General features: G+C 52.3%; 12 protein-coding genes across 12 annotated transcripts; 4 read left to right on the top strand and 8 right to left on the bottom strand.

The window, feature by feature from the left end:
- Positions 1–1,203, bottom strand: SNOG_04454 (hypothetical protein; the record flags this gene model as incomplete). Its single annotated transcript, XM_001794819.1, has 5 exons — positions 1–363; positions 431–509; positions 570–688; positions 745–867; positions 936–1,203. The coding sequence occupies 5 exons, from the start codon at positions 1,201–1,203 to the stop codon at positions 164–166; spliced, it is 789 nt and encodes a 262-aa protein (XP_001794871.1). The 3' UTR covers positions 1–163.
- A 1,011-nt stretch (positions 1,204–2,214) lies between these two features.
- On the top strand, positions 2,215–2,761 carry SNOG_04453 (hypothetical protein). Its single transcript, XM_001794818.1, has 2 exons — positions 2,215–2,359; positions 2,415–2,761. The coding sequence occupies exons 1-2, from the start codon at positions 2,296–2,298 to the stop codon at positions 2,534–2,536; spliced, it is 186 nt and encodes a 61-aa protein (XP_001794870.1). The 5' UTR covers positions 2,215–2,295; the 3' UTR covers positions 2,537–2,761.
- Positions 2,762–3,112: 351 nt separating this feature from the next.
- Positions 3,113–4,812, top strand: SNOG_04452 (hypothetical protein; the record flags this gene model as incomplete). The annotated part of the gene is made up of 4 exons (XM_001794817.1): positions 3,113–3,969; positions 4,149–4,262; positions 4,313–4,452; positions 4,508–4,812. 4 exons carry the CDS (start codon positions 3,113–3,115, stop codon positions 4,810–4,812), a joined length of 1,416 nt encoding a protein of 471 aa, XP_001794869.1.
- Positions 4,813–5,300: 488 nt separating this feature from the next.
- Positions 5,301–7,027, bottom strand: SNOG_04451 (hypothetical protein; the record flags this gene model as incomplete). The annotated part of the gene is made up of 3 exons (XM_001794816.1): positions 5,301–6,591; positions 6,641–6,848; positions 6,913–7,027. The coding sequence occupies 3 exons, from the start codon at positions 7,025–7,027 to the stop codon at positions 5,301–5,303; spliced, it is 1,614 nt and encodes a 537-aa protein (XP_001794868.1).
- Positions 7,028–8,192: 1,165 nt separating this feature from the next.
- Positions 8,193–9,499, bottom strand: SNOG_04450 (hypothetical protein; the record flags this gene model as incomplete). The annotated part of the gene is made up of 3 exons (XM_001794815.1): positions 8,193–8,711; positions 8,772–8,867; positions 8,918–9,499. 3 exons carry the CDS (start codon positions 9,497–9,499, stop codon positions 8,193–8,195), a joined length of 1,197 nt encoding a protein of 398 aa, XP_001794867.1.
- Positions 9,500–9,600: 101 nt separating this feature from the next.
- SNOG_04449 (hypothetical protein) lies at positions 9,601–9,833 on the bottom strand (the record flags this gene model as incomplete). The annotated part of the gene is made up of 2 exons (XM_001794814.1): positions 9,601–9,771; positions 9,816–9,833. 2 exons carry the CDS (start codon positions 9,831–9,833, stop codon positions 9,601–9,603), a joined length of 189 nt encoding a protein of 62 aa, XP_001794866.1.
- Positions 9,834–10,082: 249 nt separating this feature from the next.
- On the bottom strand, positions 10,083–11,522 carry SNOG_04448 (hypothetical protein; the record flags this gene model as incomplete). Its single annotated transcript, XM_001794813.1, has 1 exon — positions 10,083–11,522. One exon carries the CDS (start codon positions 11,520–11,522, stop codon positions 10,083–10,085), a length of 1,440 nt encoding a protein of 479 aa, XP_001794865.1.
- Positions 11,523–12,056: 534 nt separating this feature from the next.
- SNOG_04447 (hypothetical protein) lies at positions 12,057–13,527 on the top strand (the record flags this gene model as incomplete). The annotated part of the gene is made up of 2 exons (XM_001794812.1): positions 12,057–12,379; positions 12,540–13,527. The coding sequence occupies 2 exons, from the start codon at positions 12,057–12,059 to the stop codon at positions 13,525–13,527; spliced, it is 1,311 nt and encodes a 436-aa protein (XP_001794864.1).
- A 447-nt stretch (positions 13,528–13,974) lies between these two features.
- SNOG_04446 (hypothetical protein) lies at positions 13,975–15,079 on the bottom strand (the record flags this gene model as incomplete). The annotated part of the gene is made up of 4 exons (XM_001794811.1): positions 13,975–14,160; positions 14,260–14,387; positions 14,438–14,671; positions 14,881–15,079. The coding sequence occupies 4 exons, from the start codon at positions 15,077–15,079 to the stop codon at positions 13,975–13,977; spliced, it is 747 nt and encodes a 248-aa protein (XP_001794863.1).
- Positions 15,080–16,694: 1,615 nt separating this feature from the next.
- SNOG_04444 (hypothetical protein) lies at positions 16,695–17,341 on the bottom strand (the record flags this gene model as incomplete). The annotated part of the gene is made up of 3 exons (XM_001794810.1): positions 16,695–16,995; positions 17,166–17,208; positions 17,308–17,341. 3 exons carry the CDS (start codon positions 17,339–17,341, stop codon positions 16,695–16,697), a joined length of 378 nt encoding a protein of 125 aa, XP_001794862.1.
- A 165-nt stretch (positions 17,342–17,506) lies between these two features.
- SNOG_04443 (hypothetical protein) lies at positions 17,507–18,025 on the top strand (the record flags this gene model as incomplete). Its single annotated transcript, XM_001794809.1, has 2 exons — positions 17,507–17,534; positions 17,817–18,025. 2 exons carry the CDS (start codon positions 17,507–17,509, stop codon positions 18,023–18,025), a joined length of 237 nt encoding a protein of 78 aa, XP_001794861.1.
- On the bottom strand, positions 17,600–19,571 carry SNOG_04442 (hypothetical protein; the record flags this gene model as incomplete). Its single annotated transcript, XM_001794808.1, has 3 exons — positions 17,600–18,007; positions 18,243–19,390; positions 19,469–19,571. 3 exons carry the CDS (start codon positions 19,569–19,571, stop codon positions 17,600–17,602), a joined length of 1,659 nt encoding a protein of 552 aa, XP_001794860.1.
- Positions 19,572–19,585: the final 14 nt, after the last annotated feature.

Here is a 19,585-nt window from a genome sequence, read left to right as displayed (position 1 = left end):
CACCGGAGGACGTTTGTGTACGTCCGTAGTAATGTATTAGAAATAAAGTGTTTCTTTCTTAATCGGTCGATTATATACCCAGCCTTGAAGTTCCACTCAGAGTCGTCGATAAAAGAACAAGTTCGTGCATCTGCACTCAAACACGAGACGATTAAAGTCCATTTTATCCATCCTGATTCAAGATGCTGTAATCAGACACATCGACCATACGAGACTCGGCAAAAGTACGCAATTTGTCCCATTTCACACATTCGTTCGTAGTGTCCCTTTTCGATTTCGGTATTCCGGCATCCCACGTGAAGAAGGCCAGTGTCGGATCTCCCCTGCACATAGCTGCCTCCCGGAAATACTCCAAGCAGTGGTCTAGCCAATCGGTCAGTCTGTCAGTTCCTGAATGTCTCGCGGAGAAAGCATGCATGGACTGTCATACCTACGTGTCCTCTTTCAAAATCCAACTCGAATTCCGTCATGTTACGAAAATCCATAGTCAGGTGTTCGCGAAGATGTTTCTTTTACCATGTAAGCTTTTCGGTTATACTGTTAGTCAATCAGAATGGAGAAATTCGTACCACACAGTGGAGCTCATGGAAAACGGACATTTCAGCCAGATAGCCTGACCCGTCCCTGAAAGAAATAGAAGTCTCTCCTAGTCTCTCAATCTCTTTTTTCGATATCTTTATTGCCATTGCTGTGAAAGTTTGTAAGCGAAAGCTCAAGTGTAAATTCTACAATAAAAGTACTCACGCTTGATGAGTTCAGCCCAAGCTTCGTCCATAGCCTTAGTGCGCTTGCCAGCGAATACGTTCTCTGATTCAATTGACCTGTTTAAAACTACCCTGTCGTATTCAATAGCCGCCGTGCCCGGTGCTGCGTCAGTGTCAGTGAATCTGTCTCCTGAAATCGCGAGTATAGGCCTTCTCATCGGGTTTTCGTACACCATACAAGCTGGGGCCGAACACAAGCAGTGATTGGTTCTTGCGCACCCCTATGGTTCAAGCTAGCCCACCAAGCACCATTGGAGAGGAACAGCAGAATAAGGAGCAAAATGTTAAAAGAAGAAAGACGATGCCTTCCAGCTAATGATGGTCGAGCTCGTGCATCTCCTGCAGACATTTCCGACCTCTTTTCATGATCCACGAGAAATGGAGCTTCCTCATGCGCTACATCTCCTGTCAGATGTTCACGTGAGACTCTGGGAAACATTGTGAAGAGAGAGTGATGGTAAGGGAGGATAATTCAGAAGCAACTGCCATATGTAGTCTTTGTTCCAGAGAAGGCTAGCTTAGCACTGCTTGTTTACCAGGGAACCCGCTAACAGACATCCACAGAACATATTACTTTTATGGGTTCAGTTATGTATCTTCGCTGTAGTCATACCAATGTGGGAAAGAGCCTGCAGGGATTACGGGACGAGACTTTAGCTGCAGTTTGCCAAGGTCCGGACGCATACCAAGGTAAGTCACAAAGTACCAAGTCTCTAGCGCATATACGAGGTCAGTACTTCTTAAAACTAGATTCAGCCTTGTCAGATCGAGTCTTATCATCATCACAGTGAGCTCAGGTACCTAATGAGGTCTTCTCGCAACAATACCGAGGGCCTGAATCGGACGGTGAGCATAACCAGGAGGTAAATGCGAAACATTGGAAATGACATGCCCTACTACCTAGATACCATATGGTGAGATGTTGCGGTCATCGGAATTAAGAACGTCCGAAAACTTGATCCTGCTCGACAACATGCGATAAAAAAGTGGTGCCAACTTTGCGATAATCGTCTTAGGCACCACAATTGGCATGTGCCCCGACAGAACTTGGCATACACCTTGACAAACCTTGCCGCAAATCAGCATATGCAATGCAACGAAGTATTGACAATGCAAAGTGACCGCAATCTTCTGAATCTGTATGAACAGGAAAATCACTGCATCACGTATTTCCGCTTTATTCTTCATCGCTTTGGTCTCGGGAAGTTCGAGACCCTGCCTTGCTGTAGGTACTCTCTCTGTTATTGGTCAGACCCCTCATGTTAACCCCGGAAAATTATTCGTGTGGTATGAAATTGGTCCTCGAAAGCATGACATCTTGGCAAGCGCATTAGATAAAGAGCTAGTCGTCTGGCAATCATTTGGGAGCTGTTCCAACGGCACATATATACATATATATATGTGCCTCATCGCGCTCACCTAGACTCGTCAAAGGACCGAACAACAATTTTTTTCGCACAACCTACAAAAGCAATCATTATTATCTTCGCAGACAATTGAGTCTTGTCTTCGCACGTTAGCTTTGTGTAACATGAAGCTCTCTTTGGTTATTTCCGCATTGGTAGCGAGCGCCCTAGCCGCACCGCTAATAAAGAGTGAGTGCATTTGACGCAATATTGGTCTCTGGATCACGTCTAATGAGTGTATTAGCGAGATCGCGAGACATTGATGACGTCGTTGGCAACCTCTGGCACGCAAAGGGTGATCAAAAGAGGAGTGATTCTGATGAAGTGATTGGCAACCTCTGGCATGCAAAGGACGATAGCAATTAAGACAAGGACAAATCAAGGTCTGGACAGAAGCAGGAGTGTCCTCGGAAACTTCAGATGACCAGGATGATGTGCGATTCACAACTCCACACCCCTTACATATAGACCCCTGCATCCAATATAGTGCCAAGCGACTAAGAGGAGAGAAGAGTGCCTATTGATGCGTGATTGACTGTAAGCGCCTGCGTCATATGCCTATCACCGGGTATGCAGGGATGTAACCTCTAGAACGCCAAACGCTCCCTCGGAACCGTTTACGTTGGCCTAATCCCTTCTAAGACAAAGACAGAGCACCTACGCCGTAACATTGCATCGTCATGTCACTGCAGTTACAGTATTACCTACTTGCCGCTGGGTATTACTGCTGCGACCTATTTCCCCTCTCTAATGACATACTCATGGCAAGGACAGAAAACATCCGTGATCATCGCATAGTCAAAGTATTTCTACAACCCAAACACCAATTTCTGAACAACACACGCTCATTGCATTCTATTCTCCACGGTATTCATGCGTTCCAGGCCCGAATCGCTGTATGAAGTTGCTTTGAACCGGACAGTAAAAAACATACCCTCAGAGATGAATGGTGAATTGGAAAAGCAGCCAGAACGATGCAACGAAAAGCAAGCAGCAGATGCGCCTGAGCCAAACGACGACGAAGAGGCCGAGGGACTCCATGCCGAAAATATTATACAGGCCGCCAAACAGTTTTCAACGGCGCGAAAAGCTTCCATTATTACGATCTTATCAAGTTTATACCTGATCAACACTTTCGGCACTGGTATTCTCGTGGCTGCTCTCCCGCGCGTGGCCCTTGATGTCCACCTATCCGAGGCCCTTATCCTCTGGCCAGTCGCAGTCTACAATCTCTCCGCAGGGTGTTTGCTACTGATTTTCGGTGCTGTCGCAGATATAATTGGCACCAAACTTATGTGGCTGGCTGGTACTTATTTGTACATTGTGTTCACCCTGGCGGTCGGTTTTTCTCGCTCTGGCATCCAAATCATCATGTTCCGCATGCTCCAGGGAGCATCAATTGCCATGAGTCTCCCCACCACCGTGAGTCTCATCACCAATACCTTTCCCAAGGGGAGCTGGCGCAATGTCGCTTTCGCCATTGTTGGCATTGGATCTCCGTTAGGCTTCGCTCTTGGTCTCGTTCTTGGTGGTGTCTTCACTGACACCATCGGCTGGAGATGGGCTTATTACATCACCGCTATACTCAACTTTCTGATATCAACTTCGGCCGTGTGGTTGTTACCAAACGTTCACATCGGCCACCATTCTGCTTCCCGCGCCAGTCGACTGGCCCGCGAGATTGATTGGATTGGGGCGGTGATCATAAGCGCGGGCCTGGGACTACTACTATACATACTGGCTGCAATCACCTCCGGCTTAAGCATCCGGAACCCTCAGGCTATCGTATTACTCCTGCTGTCTGTATCCCTAATCATCATTTTCCCCTTCTGGATGAGCCATCAGACGCGAAACAATCGACCAGCTCTTATTCCGAACAGACTCTGGCGTAACGCTGTCTTCTCGTCCATCTGTGCTTGTGTGTTTCTCAGCTGGGCTGCCATGAATTGCATACAATACTTGGCTACACTATAGTAAGCTTACTCGCCCAAATCAACGCCAAGCACCCCAAGATAGCTGACAAGCGTCGTGCAGCTTTCAACAGATACAGCGAGTTCCAGCGCTTCAAAGCTCTCTCCGGTTCATTCCCCATGTGTGTTCAGGCGTATTCATCAATGTATTAACAGGTTACCTTGTATCGAGGGTCCACGTTCAGAAGCTCGCCGTGATCTCCGCCATAGTGACGGCGGCGGCTCCTGCTCTGATGGCCACGATGCCTATTGACGCCAACTACTGGTTCGCACCATTCTGGGCCCTGATTCTATCACCCATCAATCCAGACAGTCAGTGCTACCGAAACAGCGTGTTCCCTTTCACTTTGCTGACGGACGACGGTAGCGCTGTTTACAGTCTCGAACCTCGTAATCTCCGACGCATTTCCGTCCGACGTTCAATCGCTTGCTGGTGGAGTCTTCAGCGAAATCTGTCAGTTTGGCAACTCTGTTGGTTTGACCATAATCGCTGTTATTGCCAGGTCCGTCTCACAGCAGTCAGATGTCACTCCACACGAGGCCTGGCTTATGGTGGGCTTTAGAGCAGCCTTCTGGACAATTTTTGCGGGATGTGTACTTGTTATCCCTTTAAGCTTCTTTGGACTGCGGAAAGGAGGTTTGATCGGAAAGAAAAGTCCTGACGGCACTTAGATTGACAGACGCCAACGTATGATCCACCAAAAGCTAGCCATCTCATCGTGTACGAGATCGTCGCAGATAGGTTCTGCGAGGCGGATATGAATATATTTCACGACTGCTAGCACGCGGCACAATCCCAAGCTCCACAGATCATACGGGAACAAGAGTGTGAATGGTAAGCTGAAAAAGCTGGAACAGGAAAGTATCACCATGAGCATAGAGCGAAGTTGTAGCCGAGCGATTGCATTCGACATACGTGAAGCCGTGTCTATCCTCTATACTAACGCCAATATCCACAAAAGAAGAAGGAAATATATACAGATAGAAGGGGTATGTATGAAATCAACATACAACCCAACCAAAGACCTTTCCAGTGCAAAAGCACCGTCGAGTCACGTCATCATCATTTGACGCCATATCACATCCAAGCGTGGAATCCAAACCATGGCCCCTCAAGCAGAAGAGGTCCGTGAAGTCCCATCACCTCATTCGATGCCAAATCACATGCGAGCGCGGTGCTGTGCCACCCTGCGCCTGTGATCCATGATGTGTCTCGCCATGCGAGCAGCTGTTGGTCCTGCAGGGTATGAGCCTGAAGTAGAGGTGGCTCCAAGAGATGAAGCATCACGCTTGCCAGCCTGCTGCCGCCTCGCCATGCGGGCAGCTGTTGGTCCTGCCGGGTACGAGCCTGAAGTAGAGGTGGCTCCGAAAGATGAAGCATCACGCTTCCCAGCCTGCTGCCGCCTCGCCATGCGAGCAGCTGTTGGTCCTGCCGGGTACGAGCCTGAAGTAGAGGTGGCTCCGGGGGTTGATCCAAGAGTTGGGGCACCACGACGCTTGCCAGCCTGTGGCCAGTTCCAGCCTGGCATGCCATTTTCGCCATTCGGTGCGGGAGAGGGTGCCGCATTGATCGGAGCAACGACTGGGCTCTGGGGCGGGACTTCGGGTGCAGCAGGGCTAGGCGTTGGTACTACAGGTACAACAGGGCTCTGAGGAGGAACTTCAGGCGCAGCGGGGCTGGGTGTTGGTACGACTGGGGTAACAGGGTTCTGGGGAGGTACTTCAGGCGTAGCAGGGCTGGGCGTTGGTACGACTGGAGTGACAGAGGGAACAGTACCAGAAGGAGCCACAGGGACGGAGGGAAGCGCAGAGCCAGAAGGAGATACAGGGGTAGTAGCTCCATCGTTCTGGTAAACCTTCAAAGCGGCGATCTCCCAGTATGCGTCAGTGAATGCCTGCGGGTTGTCTCGGACCCAGTCCTTGCAGGTTGGAGCTTTGGATGCGCACGAGCCGGTCGTGGCGTTTGACCAGACGGTCTCCGCTCCAGCCCAATCTCCGCAGAAGGTCGTGTCGATGATGATCTGCTGCTCTGCGAACATTTGATCAATGTTGCAGGCACCGGCGAACTTGGCATTTGGCTTTCCCCACTTGGTTGGGTCGGGGGCGTCACCAAGCACATCCGCAGGGGCGGAGCCGCGCTCGAAGCGCCATACACTGATGCCTGCTGAGTTCCACTCCGTTGCGAAGATTGCGCCACCGGCCTCGTTGAGACCAGCGCCGTAGCTCTGTGGGGATGGGTCCTTGATGGAGCATCCTACATTCTTTCCCTGACCCACGGCGGCGACGTCACAGTTTGGTGTGACAACTGAGCCCGAGAATTGGGAAACGTCCTGTCCGACCGAGCAGCCCGGGCCCGTATGCAATGTCATACCGTTGTGCGTGGCCTCATTGACACCCTCAAGGATATCAATTTCGCCGCCCGTTGGCCAGTTTGGACCAAAAGTCCAGAATCTAGAATTGATTAGTTTCTGTGGGATATGCTTTTGATTGCTTTGCTTACGCTGGCCAGGTACCACAGCCGAAGGGCATATGTGTGACATCCAGAACGATGAGCCCGGTATCATACTTCTTCTTGCTCTCTAGGCGGATACTGGGTCGACCCTCTGGTGTCTTGTTTGTAACATCGACACCAAAATTCGCTCCCTTGGCGGTCGCGTTGATGAGGTTTGTCGACTTCGCGGTAGCTTCGTCGACATACTTCACGAAGCCTAGCCATATTAGCGTCATGCAAACTTCCAGAGAGATGTAACCAACCGTTGGTAGGATCCGGACCAGTGAAGAAGTTGAACTTGCTGTAAAAGTCCGTCGTGTAGTCATCCTCCAGGGTATAGGCAGCTGTGCTGAGTTTGAAAAAGGCAGCAGCCGAAATGAGGGAAGAGGAACGCATCTTCAAGACACGAATCGAAGGGAATTGGAAGAGATGCTGCGTACTAGCCGCGCTGAAGAATCGACAAACAAGAAGCGAAGATAGAAGACGATGCTAGGACTGCAGAAGTGAATTGAGTTGTAGCTTGTAGGCCTAACGGGAACGACCTGCATATATACACTACCATCGGACTTCAGGTTACAAGGACCCTGTCCCTCGATTCGCCAGCCTGCCTAGAACGAGCGGGTGATTGACACCCATCCCGTTAAGCCTCGCGTTTTAACGACGGGGGCGATCAAGAACAACGACTCAGGTTTATCTCCGGCCGAGATCGAGGGGAACGCGCAGCAGCCATACATGTCCTAGGGGATAGGTCTTAGAGCCGCGGGACAGGGTAGGTAGCACAGTACGCGAGGTTTGACTAGATGTGGAATGTTTCAAGGACATTGGAACGGATGGCTTCCCAGGGCGGCAACGGTGGCGCTTGAAACAGAAAATAGCACCAAAACCCACCACATCCTGAACTGACAGGGTCGAGACTCTACAGTCCGTCGCCTAATGCTGTATGTGCCTGAGGATGTGACAGGTCATCGTGTGGTTGACCGTTGCCGCAACGTTGAAACGCGATGTGGTTGACGATGAGATGATTCGACGATGCTGATTGCAAGGAGCGTTACTAAAACGCGGTAGACGGGTTTGTTACGCGATACATAAGCTTTCTGGCCTGTGGCTTTTCCATTTTGAGATGTTTACGGCCCAATAAGGAGTCGGCGCTTGCGGGCTGGAGTCAAACTGGGTTAATGCTCCACGTGCCTGAAACATGGCCGAACGAGCCGACCCCCACCACTCCACGGCATCAACCTTCTGTCGCTCGGCTTCTTTCTATCACCAAATAATGTTTCGCCACCTATAACACCTCAGAATAATTGACACAACGAACTCCGAAGTCCTCAAGTCACGCCATATAGTACATTTTCGCATACACAGCTCGCACTCACACCTTGATGCAAATAAATGAAGTGCCATGGGAAGAAGCTGTGTGCTTTAACATCTGTCGCAATCCTACCTTCATGCTCAGTCCAGCGTGGAAAGGCTGCCTCAAGGTGACGACACATTCCGTACTCCGATCATGCGCTGCAGGTTGAGGGGCTGAGGCAGCCTTGCCCAATTCTATCCTAGGAACCGTTTACATCGTCCAGAGCTCAAAAGCTCCGATCAGGCGCTCTAGTGACAGAGACCCAATCTCCACCTCAAGCAGGCACTTCCCGTCCGGGATCTCCATGATTCCTGCTTGTTCATCTTGCGACACCTCGTTGGGATCCGCTTTGACACCGATGTTGAGTTGTATTTCTTGTTTTTCCGCCGCATACATCTCGTGCGTGGGAGTGAGGCTGAAAACCATGCTTCCACTTCGCGGAGCTACGGTACTAGACAAGTAGCCATCATACATGTCTGGAAAGCCAGTGTATGCGCATATGATCTGTGGATCGTGTGCACTAGCTCCATCCAAACATCTTCCTATGAGAAGTCGTCCGGGCGTTTGCAGATGACTTGCAATTTGACTGGCATGTTCCGCCACAGACTCTCCACGATATGTGATGTTATTGAAATGCAGAACAAGCCCTACGGGAATGACCAAAAGCAGCTGAGAAAGCTGATCTGCCGAGATGATGTTCGATTGCGAGACGATCCCGCGGAATTCATTCTGTCAGATTGTAAGTCAGTGGCGTTATCGGCACATGCCATCTCAAGTGCGCAGTCGTACCAGAGATTTCGGCAACGTCTCAGCCTGGAGCCAAAAGAAATTGGTGATTTGAAATGAACGTTCGATGAAGGCTGAGAGGATGGCTATGAGGTTTGGCTATTCCTTGTCAGCAGATGCTTTAAGGGATCTTGATGGAGGCGTCTCACACAAGATCCGAGAACAACATTGCGAAACGTTTCCCATTCGCTCCCGAGATGCTCGGATGAGGCGGGCATGAAAGCGTTCATCATGCAGCCAATGACGTTTTTGTTTGGAGGCGCCATCGTGCCCAGTACCCTGCTATTCAGCAACACAATAATCAATTCCAACATACTTCTTAAGTCTCCGCGCTCAACCGTCCCTCCCAAATTCCTCGAGCATGAACTCGGCAGCGCACTCGCAGCCTTCTTCACGCTCTCTCTTTTGCTACTGCACTTCGGACTTCTCTCTTCTTGCACCCGATGCATCACAAAGAACAAAACATCCAGAAGATCTTCGTCGTCATCTTCTGTCCGCGCAGCATCATCTTCTTCGTCTTTCTCACTAGCCATACTCTGAAAAAGAAGCCTAACATCATCAACTGGTCTCCTTTGCCTAGTCTGTGGCACCCCGCCAATCGAACCGTAGTCTCTCCACAGCACGCTAAGTGCAGTGCGAGACATCATATAGATGCTGCGGAGAAAGATGTCGCAGGTCATGCGCTTGCCCTCCTCAACCGGGAAGGGAAATGAGCCGTAGTGGAGCATCATTTTGTAGAGCAGTGGTCCGGCATTTCTCACCGCTATCTCTGTGTCTGGGTTACGTTCTACTAGGAAAGCGATGACTGTTTCTTCTGGCCAATCTGATGAAGTCAGGAATCGTGCTGTTTTGTGTGAGGCGGTTCTGAAGTACAAGCTGGGTCAGAAGCATTGTCCTTGGATGCTCTTGATAAAAACAACGCTCGAAACTCATCAAGGCGGGTTTCGTCCCATCGGTACAAGACCTTGAGGAATTGACTTCGCACTTGGTCTAGTCGAGTGTTCTATGTTTAGTACTAGGTCTTGCAGTCGCTGAAGTCGAGCTTACCGGGCGACGTGCAGACATGTCGTGGATCTACAAATTGCGGTCTTTTACTCGATGAGCTGCCCATCTTAAATTATGTACGGGACGTGCGCTTCTAGGATCAAAGGAATGTTGAAGGTGGTAGCTGAGTACATATCAGGCAGCAATCCTGATGAGGCTGAGTAGACCACGTCTCTTAGTACGCTCGAAAAAGACTAGCGCAATGATCGAGGAGGCTTAAATGCAGCATCGATACATTCTCCAAGTCTTATTTGACGTTCTAAAACCTCTCTAAATAGCATACTGATTGACAAGGATGTGTATCTTAGGCTCCATCTTCACCTCAACCCAATAACCCCGCAACACCTTCTGCCTCAGCACTCTTTCCGCTGTATTCCACCTCTCCGCAATTTTATCCGTCCAGTGCTTCGGTGCAACAACAGCATAGTTTCCCTTATACACATCCTCGACTGCCGAGCCGCTCTTTTGACCAGGTTTCAGTATGCGCACGCCACCAAACCCATATACAACATGTGCAACCGCCCAACTACCAATAACCTTGTCCGGCCGTTCAGCGAGCACGTAATCAAACGAGGCCCAGAACATAGGATCAAGCACGGCAGAAGGGTCCTCGGTCTTTTCGTACGTCCAGACGCGCTTGGAATGCATGTCTTGCGACTCCAAGACATCTAGAATAGTCTGGGCGCCCCTGTGACTCTCCAGGAAGCGTGTGACACCGGTCTGACACGCGAGATTGTCGAAGTAGACGTTGAAATGGGGATGGGCGGGATGCTCGAATTTGTGGTGGAGAATGTGCAGTGCGGTGCCGCCAGGGTAGTTGAGGCTGGATAGTGCGAGGATGGCGGTGGATGCTGCGAACGAGACAAGAACTGATGCTACTAGGGCCAGGCTTAGGACGGCGTATATGATTGATTTTGCTCTTCGGTTCCAGATCCATGATGCTCCGGCTGCAGCTACACCAGTGAAGGCTGGTATAACGTAGATGATGAAGCGCCATTCTTTGTGTGGTAGGAAGCTGTACAACGCTACGAAAGCCAAGGATGGGACAAGCAGATCAAGACTCCGCTGCCTAGTGGCGAAGTTCATTACTGCGACGGGTATGCATAATAGGTAAGTCGCAGGGTTGAGAAGTAAGCGTGGCAAGGCATTGACGAAGTAATAATGCCAGGGCGAAACACCCCAGTCAGCCGAATGGCCCTGGATGGTATTGTAGTAGAATGCAACCCACTCAGGCCACAGTGGGAAAGATTGCCACATGAAGGAGTCCAGAGGTACAGTGCAGAGAAGGCCGATGACGAGCCCACCCAGACCAGCAGGGATGATGACCTTTGTGATCGAGACGCTTTTCGTGGCGAAAAGGTATATCGTAAGGGTGTAGACTAGAATGGCAAGCTCAGATCTAAACACTATACCAGCGATTGTGAGTAGATAGAGGCTTAAGCGGTATCCTTTCGCCGCGTGCCATGGCGCAGTTGTCGCTATGAGTGTACTGCGCAAAGCGAGATTGCCTTGGGCTATGTTAGCATCTGACTCGCGATGCTCTATGCAGTACTTACTGAAAATCAACGCGAACATATTGGGCAGTGTTCGCGATGCATAGTAAATGACGTGAAACTGGCTCGCCTGGAATAGAGCATACCAGATGCCCGCACTGGTACCAAAAGCCTTTTGCACGCTGCGTCCAAATGCAATGAGCGCGGCAGCATTCATAAGGCCAAGGATTGCTCTGACTGCGGTTGATCAGCTTAAAGTCCACCAAGAGATGTAACTATCAATTACATACCCAACAATTGCACCTGCTCCATCCTGCCCACCATCCACAAAAACGGCCTACTCAAGCCACTCAACACCAACGCCCCAGCAAACGTCCTCGGCACACTCCCCGGGAACGAAACATGATCGTAGTTCGCCGTGAGGAACTGATCCGCATTTTCGGTTGGAATCCCATGCACCAAAATATCGTGTATCGCCTGGATATTGAACGACTCTTCAACCTTCGTATACGGCGAGACAAACAGATGAATCAGAATGAACGTGGGGATGAGCGCGAAGAAAGGCCATGTGGGAAACGGCATGGCTGGGATGACAGATGTGATGGAAAGAGACGGAGAGAGGATGGGGAGGGAGTGGAGTGCAAGGAACTCTATGAGTGAACCAATCACGTGTCCTCGCGCATCGACCCACTCCGAATCCTCACGTCTCACAACAACCAACGCTCCCACGTCCACTCATCTTCACCCGAAGATGGAGCTCTCCCAACTCGCCGTGCCCTCTGTCTACGTCCTAATCTTCTTCCTTGGGTACCCCTCCCAATGGCTTCTCACGCAGCTCGAGCCCAGGCCACTAACCAAGAACGAACTCATCTTCGCCAACGTCATACTCGTGTTGATATTCATCACGTATACGAAGAGCGTATTTGTCGATCCGGGCAGGATACCGAAAGATTGGGCGGAGAAGCAAGAGCTGGGATTGTCTGAGGAGAAGAAAAAAAAGATCACGAGAAAATGGTGTCGGAAATGCGAGGCGCCGAAGCCGCCAAGGGCACATCACTGTAAGGCGTGTAAAAGGTATGCATGATCAGTCTTCTTCCTAGATGAAGAAGCCCATCTTCTCAGCTCTGAGAAAATTAAGCAATGTTTTTTGCCCAAGAGAGTTGAAGCCCTTCCCTCCGTTGCCAACTGTAAAGCGCTTTACCAAACCGAAAACCCCTAACAACCCAACCCCCAGATGTATCCCCAAAATGGACCACCACTGCCCCTGGACCTCCTCCTGCGTCTCGCACACCACTTTCCCCCACTTCCTGCGCTTCCTCGTGTCCACCACAGTCGGGCTCTCATTCCTGCAACTCCTCCTGTTCACCCGTCTCTCGCACCTCTGGAACTCGCGGCACCTCCCCGCCTCCCTCGGCCCCTCCCCCTTCCTCTTATTCCACCTCTTCGCCACCACCCTCGCAAACAGCCTCACCCTCTTCGCCGTCGGCATCCTCGCCCTGCGCAACATCTGGGTCCTCGCCATCAACGTGACCACCATCGAGGGCTGGGAAATCGAGCGACACCGCACGCTCCTGCGGCGCGCGCGGCATTTCGGCGGGTATCTCGAAACGCCTGATGGCCAGGCGATTCGCATCAAGAAACAGGAATTTCCATACGATATCGGTATCCTGCGCAACATTTGCCAGGGTATGGGCAGTGCGAATCCGCTCATGTGGTTCAACCCCCTCGCGCCCAGTCCGAGCGTGCAGAGCGCGTTGCAGTTTGAGGTTAATGGGTTCGAGGATGAGGGCACCGTGTGGCCGCCGCCGGATCCGGATCGGAGTTATAAGAAGGTGGAGAGGGGAGCGGAGGGAGAGGCGTTTGTGTTTGGGGGCGAGGGAGAGGGAGAGGATACGATCAAGGCGTTTAGGGCGAGGCAGGCGCAGGATGTGGTTAGGAGGAGGAAGCCGTTTGTCGAGAGGTTGGAGGAGAGGGTGGATAGGGATGGATATGAGGATGAGTACGAGTATGGCGAGGAGGCGAGTGATGGGGAGGAAGAGGAGAAGGAAAGTTATGGAGAGGGAGAAGGGGAAGAGGGGTGGCGCAATTCTGAGGGCGAGAGACTGCAGGACTTTGGTGTGGATGAAGATGTTGAGTTTTATGATGAGCAGGAGGATGAGATTCCGCTGGCGGAGTTGATGGCACGTATACAAGCGGCATCCAGTGGGGCGTCGTACCCATAGCACACGTTGTTACTACACGAGAAAGAGATATTCCCAAGCCCACTATTTTGCATTCGATATGAGCGAGTGTGGGTCCATGCGTGAGCAAAGAGTAATCTAACCCGTCCATCCAGCTGAGGAGTTTCAAAGAGGTATCTCGTCCAATGAATGTGCCCATTATACGCCGTCCTGTCCAACCCGTACCATACACCATCGCTTCCCCCGATGTGGAAAATATATTGCCATACAAGTGTGAAACGAAGTCCCCGAAAGATTGTGTCTGTTCGTCCATACATTCTGAACCCTTTCCGGCTATATTTCGATGCCGTCTCTTCCTCTCAATTTGCCATGTGCTGGTCCTTTGCTGCCCGGTGATTCGCGTATATCGGCATACGCATCGATCTGATGTGCTTCGTAGTCGAGCTTCGTACTCTCGACGACAAAAACCGGGGCGGGGCTCGGCGTGCCCTAGTACTCGCCGTTGCCGTTGCCGTTGTGCACAGTGTATCCGAAAGTGTTGCTGCCGTCCTCGGCCATTTCGCTGTCGCCGCTCAATACATGCTGTTCCGAATTTGCTGGGCCGCCTGGGTTGGGCCCGCCGGCACCTGCTGCGCCGAACTGCCCGGCAGGCTTGTTCTGATTTGCGAGGAGGGTCTTGTCCCACCAATCAATATATAGTTCAGATAAACGTCTTGGCCAATGTTACGGCAACAAATGAGACGGTAACAGGGACAAGGAGGGGGTCAAACTTACTTCGCGGTATCTGGAGAGGTAAATCTTCAGGGCTTCCGAGTAGTTCTCGAAGCCGAGGGAGGTCATGGCGAAGAGGATGTCCTCGCCATTGACCGTCTTGCGCTTTTCCTGCTGGCACTTTTCGGAGGCTAGTGTACAAGTCAGTAGAGACCCATATGCGACTGAAACCTAGACTCACCCTCGCTGGTGATGAACGAGATGAACTCGCTCACGCACTCCTGCATGCATTCCTTTGCTTCCTTTGCAATCTTGGCGTTGTCGGGCAGGGCCATCTTCATGATGCGGGCGACTGGAGCAAAGTTGCGTATGTTAGCGTCCGAGGCAGCAGCATTGGGGTTTGTGTGGAGGGAGGTGGATAGTGGCGGGGAAGTGGAGGAATGTGGAGAAGAGGACGACATGGCGCTCTGCAGGGCTGCGGGTGCTCAGGTACACGGGAGCGCTGAGTGGCTCGCGGCGATAGCTAGAAGGTCGCGGATCGACGCAGCTTCTCAGGCTCGGGCGCGCGATTGGAGGGAGTGTAGGCATCCAGGAGCCATGCGTCGACGTGCAGGCGGGAGGGCAGCGGGCGCGCAAATCAAACAACGGCAGCTCTGCTGGGCAAGGAAGGGAGAGTATACGCACCATTGGCGATTGGAAGCCATCGATCTTGCTCCTTGACTTCGAATTCGTACCCGAGGCCCTGGGCTTGTGCGTCTGCGCCTTCTCTGTCCATGTGTTGCTCGTCTCCGTCAGGCGACTGGCCTTGCACGACCATGTCCTCTGCCTTTGTATTCTGCTTGGACTGCATGGACCCCTGCGGGTTTTCGGGCGTGGACGACATGATGGCTAGCGGTGCGCTGGCGGGATGCGCAGTAATTCGCTGGCAACCACGTCACTGAGGAACGATGGGATGGCTTAGCGGCCGTGTATGCGACCTTGGTGCTACGGGATGGGAGACTGACGGGGGCACAGTTAGCGGCATGCAACTGGACGGGGCACGAGACGCAGCTAACGTACAGTGCGGTGAGTTGGGGGGAAGGCGCGTGGGAGCGAGTGGGCAGGCGCAAGGGAGGGCGTGGAGCGTGAACTGGCAGTGACGACACGCGACGGCGAGGGGGAGGAAGTCGCGGACGGGGCAAGCAGGCAGGCGCGACACGAACACGAACACGGTCGGATTCGTCGGCGTGGTACACAAAGTGCGCGCGGTGGTGGAGCTATCACAGGGCTTTAGGATGGCGGTGGAACTGCATGCAGCGGGTGGACCAGCAGACGAAGGTGCGCAGGATGCAATTGATGCTTGTTCTGGCTGGAGCTGGCTGAGGCGTCTTCTGGTGTGTCTGTTGTTGTCAGTCAGGGTCTGTAACCGTTGCGCTCGTCGTGAAAGCAATGACGCGTGTGGCCAATGGGACGTGGTGTTGTTGCTTCAGCCCTAAGTGCAGGAGCGAATGGCACATCACTGCGAAACCCCGAATTTCGGCGGGGCGACGGGTTTAGCCGCATCGTTCACTGCCGTCGCCCACGTGCCCGTCACGACCATCTGAACTGCACTGAACTGCACTGAACGTTGCTGAGATGCTCTACCAATTCCTATGCTAAAACAAGATCTTGCAGCCCAACCACACTCTAGAGACCATCTACACGCAAACTCTGCTGGCAGCTGCAGGTCCAGCTCGCCATGGTCCGCCTGATTCGGCGCCTTATGCCCTCGGATATGTCTCCCTCTCATTAGGTCGCATCCAGCATCCTCCCCCACAATTAATGAGCGATCACATCACATCAAGCACGCTTATTCAACATCAATACACCCTCATACATCATAGCACAACGCGTTCAATCTGCCGCGTGAGGGGCTGTCCACACTCATCCCACCCGCAGCCCGCCCTCATGCGTTGTCCCTCCCACCACCATCCCCGCCAGCTTCACTTCGCGTCCCAACGACGTCAGCCCGGCCACTCACCGGTGTGCCCTGTGCAGCCGAGCCGGTATCCTATAAGCTGTTTGCCCAGAACATCGGGAAAAAAGCAGGGCGTCGATCCGCGCTGCCCTGCCGCCAACACATTGTGCAGGAGCCCTGGCTAGATACCGACAGCGCGGTGCTGCTAACGAAATGCATGTGAAAGAAGGGCACGTGGGGAAGCGAGGTGGGGTATCAGATTTTTTGATTGTGTTTGATGGGGTTTTCAATGACGTTATGACGCTCTTGATGACTCTTGCGCGTAGCTCTGCGGCGGCGGGCTGGCTTCTAGTGACGGGCTATCTGCAAGTTGTCGTAATAGCTCGAGGAGAGTCCTCGCGGATGAGCTGTCCTGATTCCATGCTCCCTGATATCATGCCACTACCATGTCGGACGGATGTCACCACATGTGTTGGGCTTCACTGCAAGATAGCGCGTGCCTCGAGCATCGGCCGTGTGCCCACACGATCAAAGGCTGACTGCATGAACTATACTCAGCCTTCTACTCGGGTTGTTGAACGACTTGCACATTGTTCTTCTTCTGTAGGACTGTCAGTGATGTGCTCACGAGATCAAGTGCTGCATGCTCGCGGCACAGTCGACCACGTACCTTCCATTTCTCCATGTCATCTTGCTTCGTCTTGTACTGCTTGACTAGCTCTTCTAGCGCATTCTTCAGGCCGTCTGAGTTGGTCTTGAGGATGGGCACTACTTCCTTGACCGTACGCTCAGTCAAGACGCCGTTGATCATGCGGAAGCATTTGCGGTCTCCAGGTAATGGCTCCAGCGTCTCTAGTACGAGCCTGTGTCATTTAGTGTTGATCCTTCGGCCCTTTGTGCATAACGAAGCGGTGTGAACAGATGTAGAGAAGCCGCAAGAAAGGAAGCATGCAAGCAAGGCTGACACGAAAAGAGAGCGGTGTAGATGCCGAAATCGGGCTGGAGATCATTGATGACTGTGAAGGGAACTTACTTGTGCTCTTCCGTCTCTTGCTCGATGTCGCCAATTTTCTGAGCTATCGTTTGTAATGTGTTCTTGTAGTTTTGATATGTTGTTTGGAGCTCTGGTAGGCATTAGTGGATGGGGAGATATACTTGGTCGTGTGATTACTCACCTTGCTGTTTCTTCAGCTGTGCCTGCGACGCCATGTTGACGTTTTGGATTATGTATCGTGTTCGACTTCAATGTTGGTGTTCCGATTCTCGATGCGGGGAGCTCGGAGGTGGTGAGAATCCAATGCACAGAATTCGGGCCCTGCAGTGCTGAAAATAGGGTGCCGCAAACGCCGAGAACCGTAGTCGAGATTAGAATTTATGTCTCTCAGGTGGGAAAAAGGTAAAAGTAAAGTTGAGATCGCAGTCGTGTGGTAGAAGGCTCCTCTGGCGCTCGGACGCAGTTCACGAGATTTATGACTTCCCGATTAGTCGGAAAGAGCTCCAACATCGACTCCACGCCACCGCGTCGCAAGCAACACCAAGCCAAATCATACACACTCGCCGCACCGGCCCAAGAACTAGGATACTCCCGCGCCCACAATGCATCCCCATCTGCACACTGAAGAAGTTCAAAAGAGCACGTTTACCCCACTTCCCAATGCCTACCGCACACCCTAACACCTCCCAGACTGCGCCGACGTCGTCGCTGCCCTCGACGAATGCCACGCCCGCGGCTTCCTCTGGAAAGTTACCGGCAACTGCACCGAAGCCAAGTACAAAGTGAACATGTGCCTGCGCGCACAGCGGCTCGAGCGGACGCGGGTGAATCGCGAGGTGGCCAAGGAGAAGCGGGAGAAGATTGAGAAGGTGTGGGCGGAGCTGGATGCGAATAAATGAGTGAATGGGATGGGGTGGAATGTACGAATAGCAATTGTGTATAGGCATGTTTGGGAGTTATTTGGGAAGCATTGGATTTATGGGTGGGGATGTATGATATCATGGGGTGTTGGGGCATGGCGGCTGTTATGGAAGCCTTGCTATTATATGGTCGAGCGAGCTCTTCGCTGAGACCTTGACAATCTATCGGAGATCACTACTCTCCATCTGAGTCTACCCCCGAGCGTCCAGCCAGAGGCGTAGTTCCTAGACTGTCCAAGCCTCGCTCAGTAATCAGCCTGCCGCCATTGGCATCGCTCGAGGGAAGAGCGGGCAGGCCAGACTCCTGGCGTAACTTTTCGTATTCCTCGCCAGTCTTCTGCAGCTGCTCTTGCAGGTACTTCTTGCGCTCCTCAATTCTCGCTTTGTCATCCTTGAACTCCTGCAACTTCTGAAGTATCAATTCCTTCCTCTGGCGCTTGGTCTGTATCTCGATGCTCAGGCCGTCTAGTATTTCGTCGAGTTGTGGCAAAGGAGTGATTCGAGGGGGTGTTTTCGTGCCGTCTTCTTCGTCTTCAATCTTCTGACCATATCGACCAGCACGTGCTTGCGCTGCAGCAAAGGCAGCATTCCGCTCCTCGTCCGAGTCTGCCGAGCCATCATCGTCTGAGCCCTCTGCATCGTTGATAAGCTCTGCCATCTCTGCACGTCGTTTCCGCTGGGCTTCACGCTCTGACTTGCGACCTAGAGAAATCTTGCCGTCGTCCACAAAGTCGTCGAACCCCTCTGCCATATCCTCATCTTCATGTACCAAGCGGGTCTCGGCATATTTCTCCTTGGGCCGCAGAGAGATTTCATTCCTTCGCTGCCGGAACTCGTCTTCGCCCTCGTCGTCAGATGCCCATGGCCGATCTTCCTCATCGTCTTGAGCACTCTCCTGTAATGCCAGACGTCTCCGCCGTGCCTTCTTCTCGAGTATCTCGGCTTGTGTAGGTATAGCAGACGAGGTGGCGGTCGGTAGTACACTGATTGGGCCAAACTTTGATGCTATGTCGAGCGCCTGCGTCTCCTCCTCTTCCTCGGCAGAAGGTTTGAGGTCTTTTGGCGTAGAAGGTGTCGAGTTGCGCAGCTCTGCAATGTAGTCCTTGTTGTACGAGGGGCGTTCCTCGTCTGATGGGCGTGATGCCTCAGGGACAAGCGGTGATCGCGCCCGCAATTGCGCACTCTTTTCCAACGCTATGCGACTCAGATTTGACTTCTTCGGGGTCACGACTGGCGTTGCGTCGCCCGACTCGTCCCCATCGTTTCCTTCAGACTCGCCTGGGCCGAACGAGATGCGTAACGAAGAGCGCTTTCTGCCTTTGCCGAATGTCGGTCGCTTTACAACTACAGCGGGAGTTAGCACGGAATGCCTACTAAGGTCAGAAACGAAGGCCAGTGGTTTGCGACAAGGTGAATACTAACCTGTGGGCTTCTGCACTTCGTTGGTCGAGCTTTCTTCGCTCTCTGCCGAGTTATCGTATGCGCCGACTTTGCGCGCCACACGCCCTGAGCCTGATCTTTTCATTCTGATCGTTGATT

The sequence above is a fragment of the Parastagonospora nodorum genome (genome assembly GCF_000146915.1).
Source record: "Parastagonospora nodorum SN15 chromosome Unknown scaffold_6, whole genome shotgun sequence".
NCBI classification, from domain to species: Eukaryota; Fungi; Ascomycota; class Dothideomycetes; order Pleosporales; family Phaeosphaeriaceae; genus Parastagonospora; species Parastagonospora nodorum.
This window is presented reverse-complemented; position numbering and strand designations above follow the sequence as displayed.

What these genes read in the sequence shown, in the direction of transcription:
- SNOG_04453 (XM_001794818.1), top strand. Translation starts at nt 2,296, where the DNA reads ATGAAGCTCTCTTTGGTTATTTCCGCATTGGTAGCGAGCGCCCTAGCC. An exon ending in AGCCGCACCGCTAATAAAGA is followed by an intron (nt 2,360 to 2,414) that starts GTGAGTGCATTT and finishes TGAGTGTATTAG; the next exon opens with CGAGATCGCGAGACATTGAT.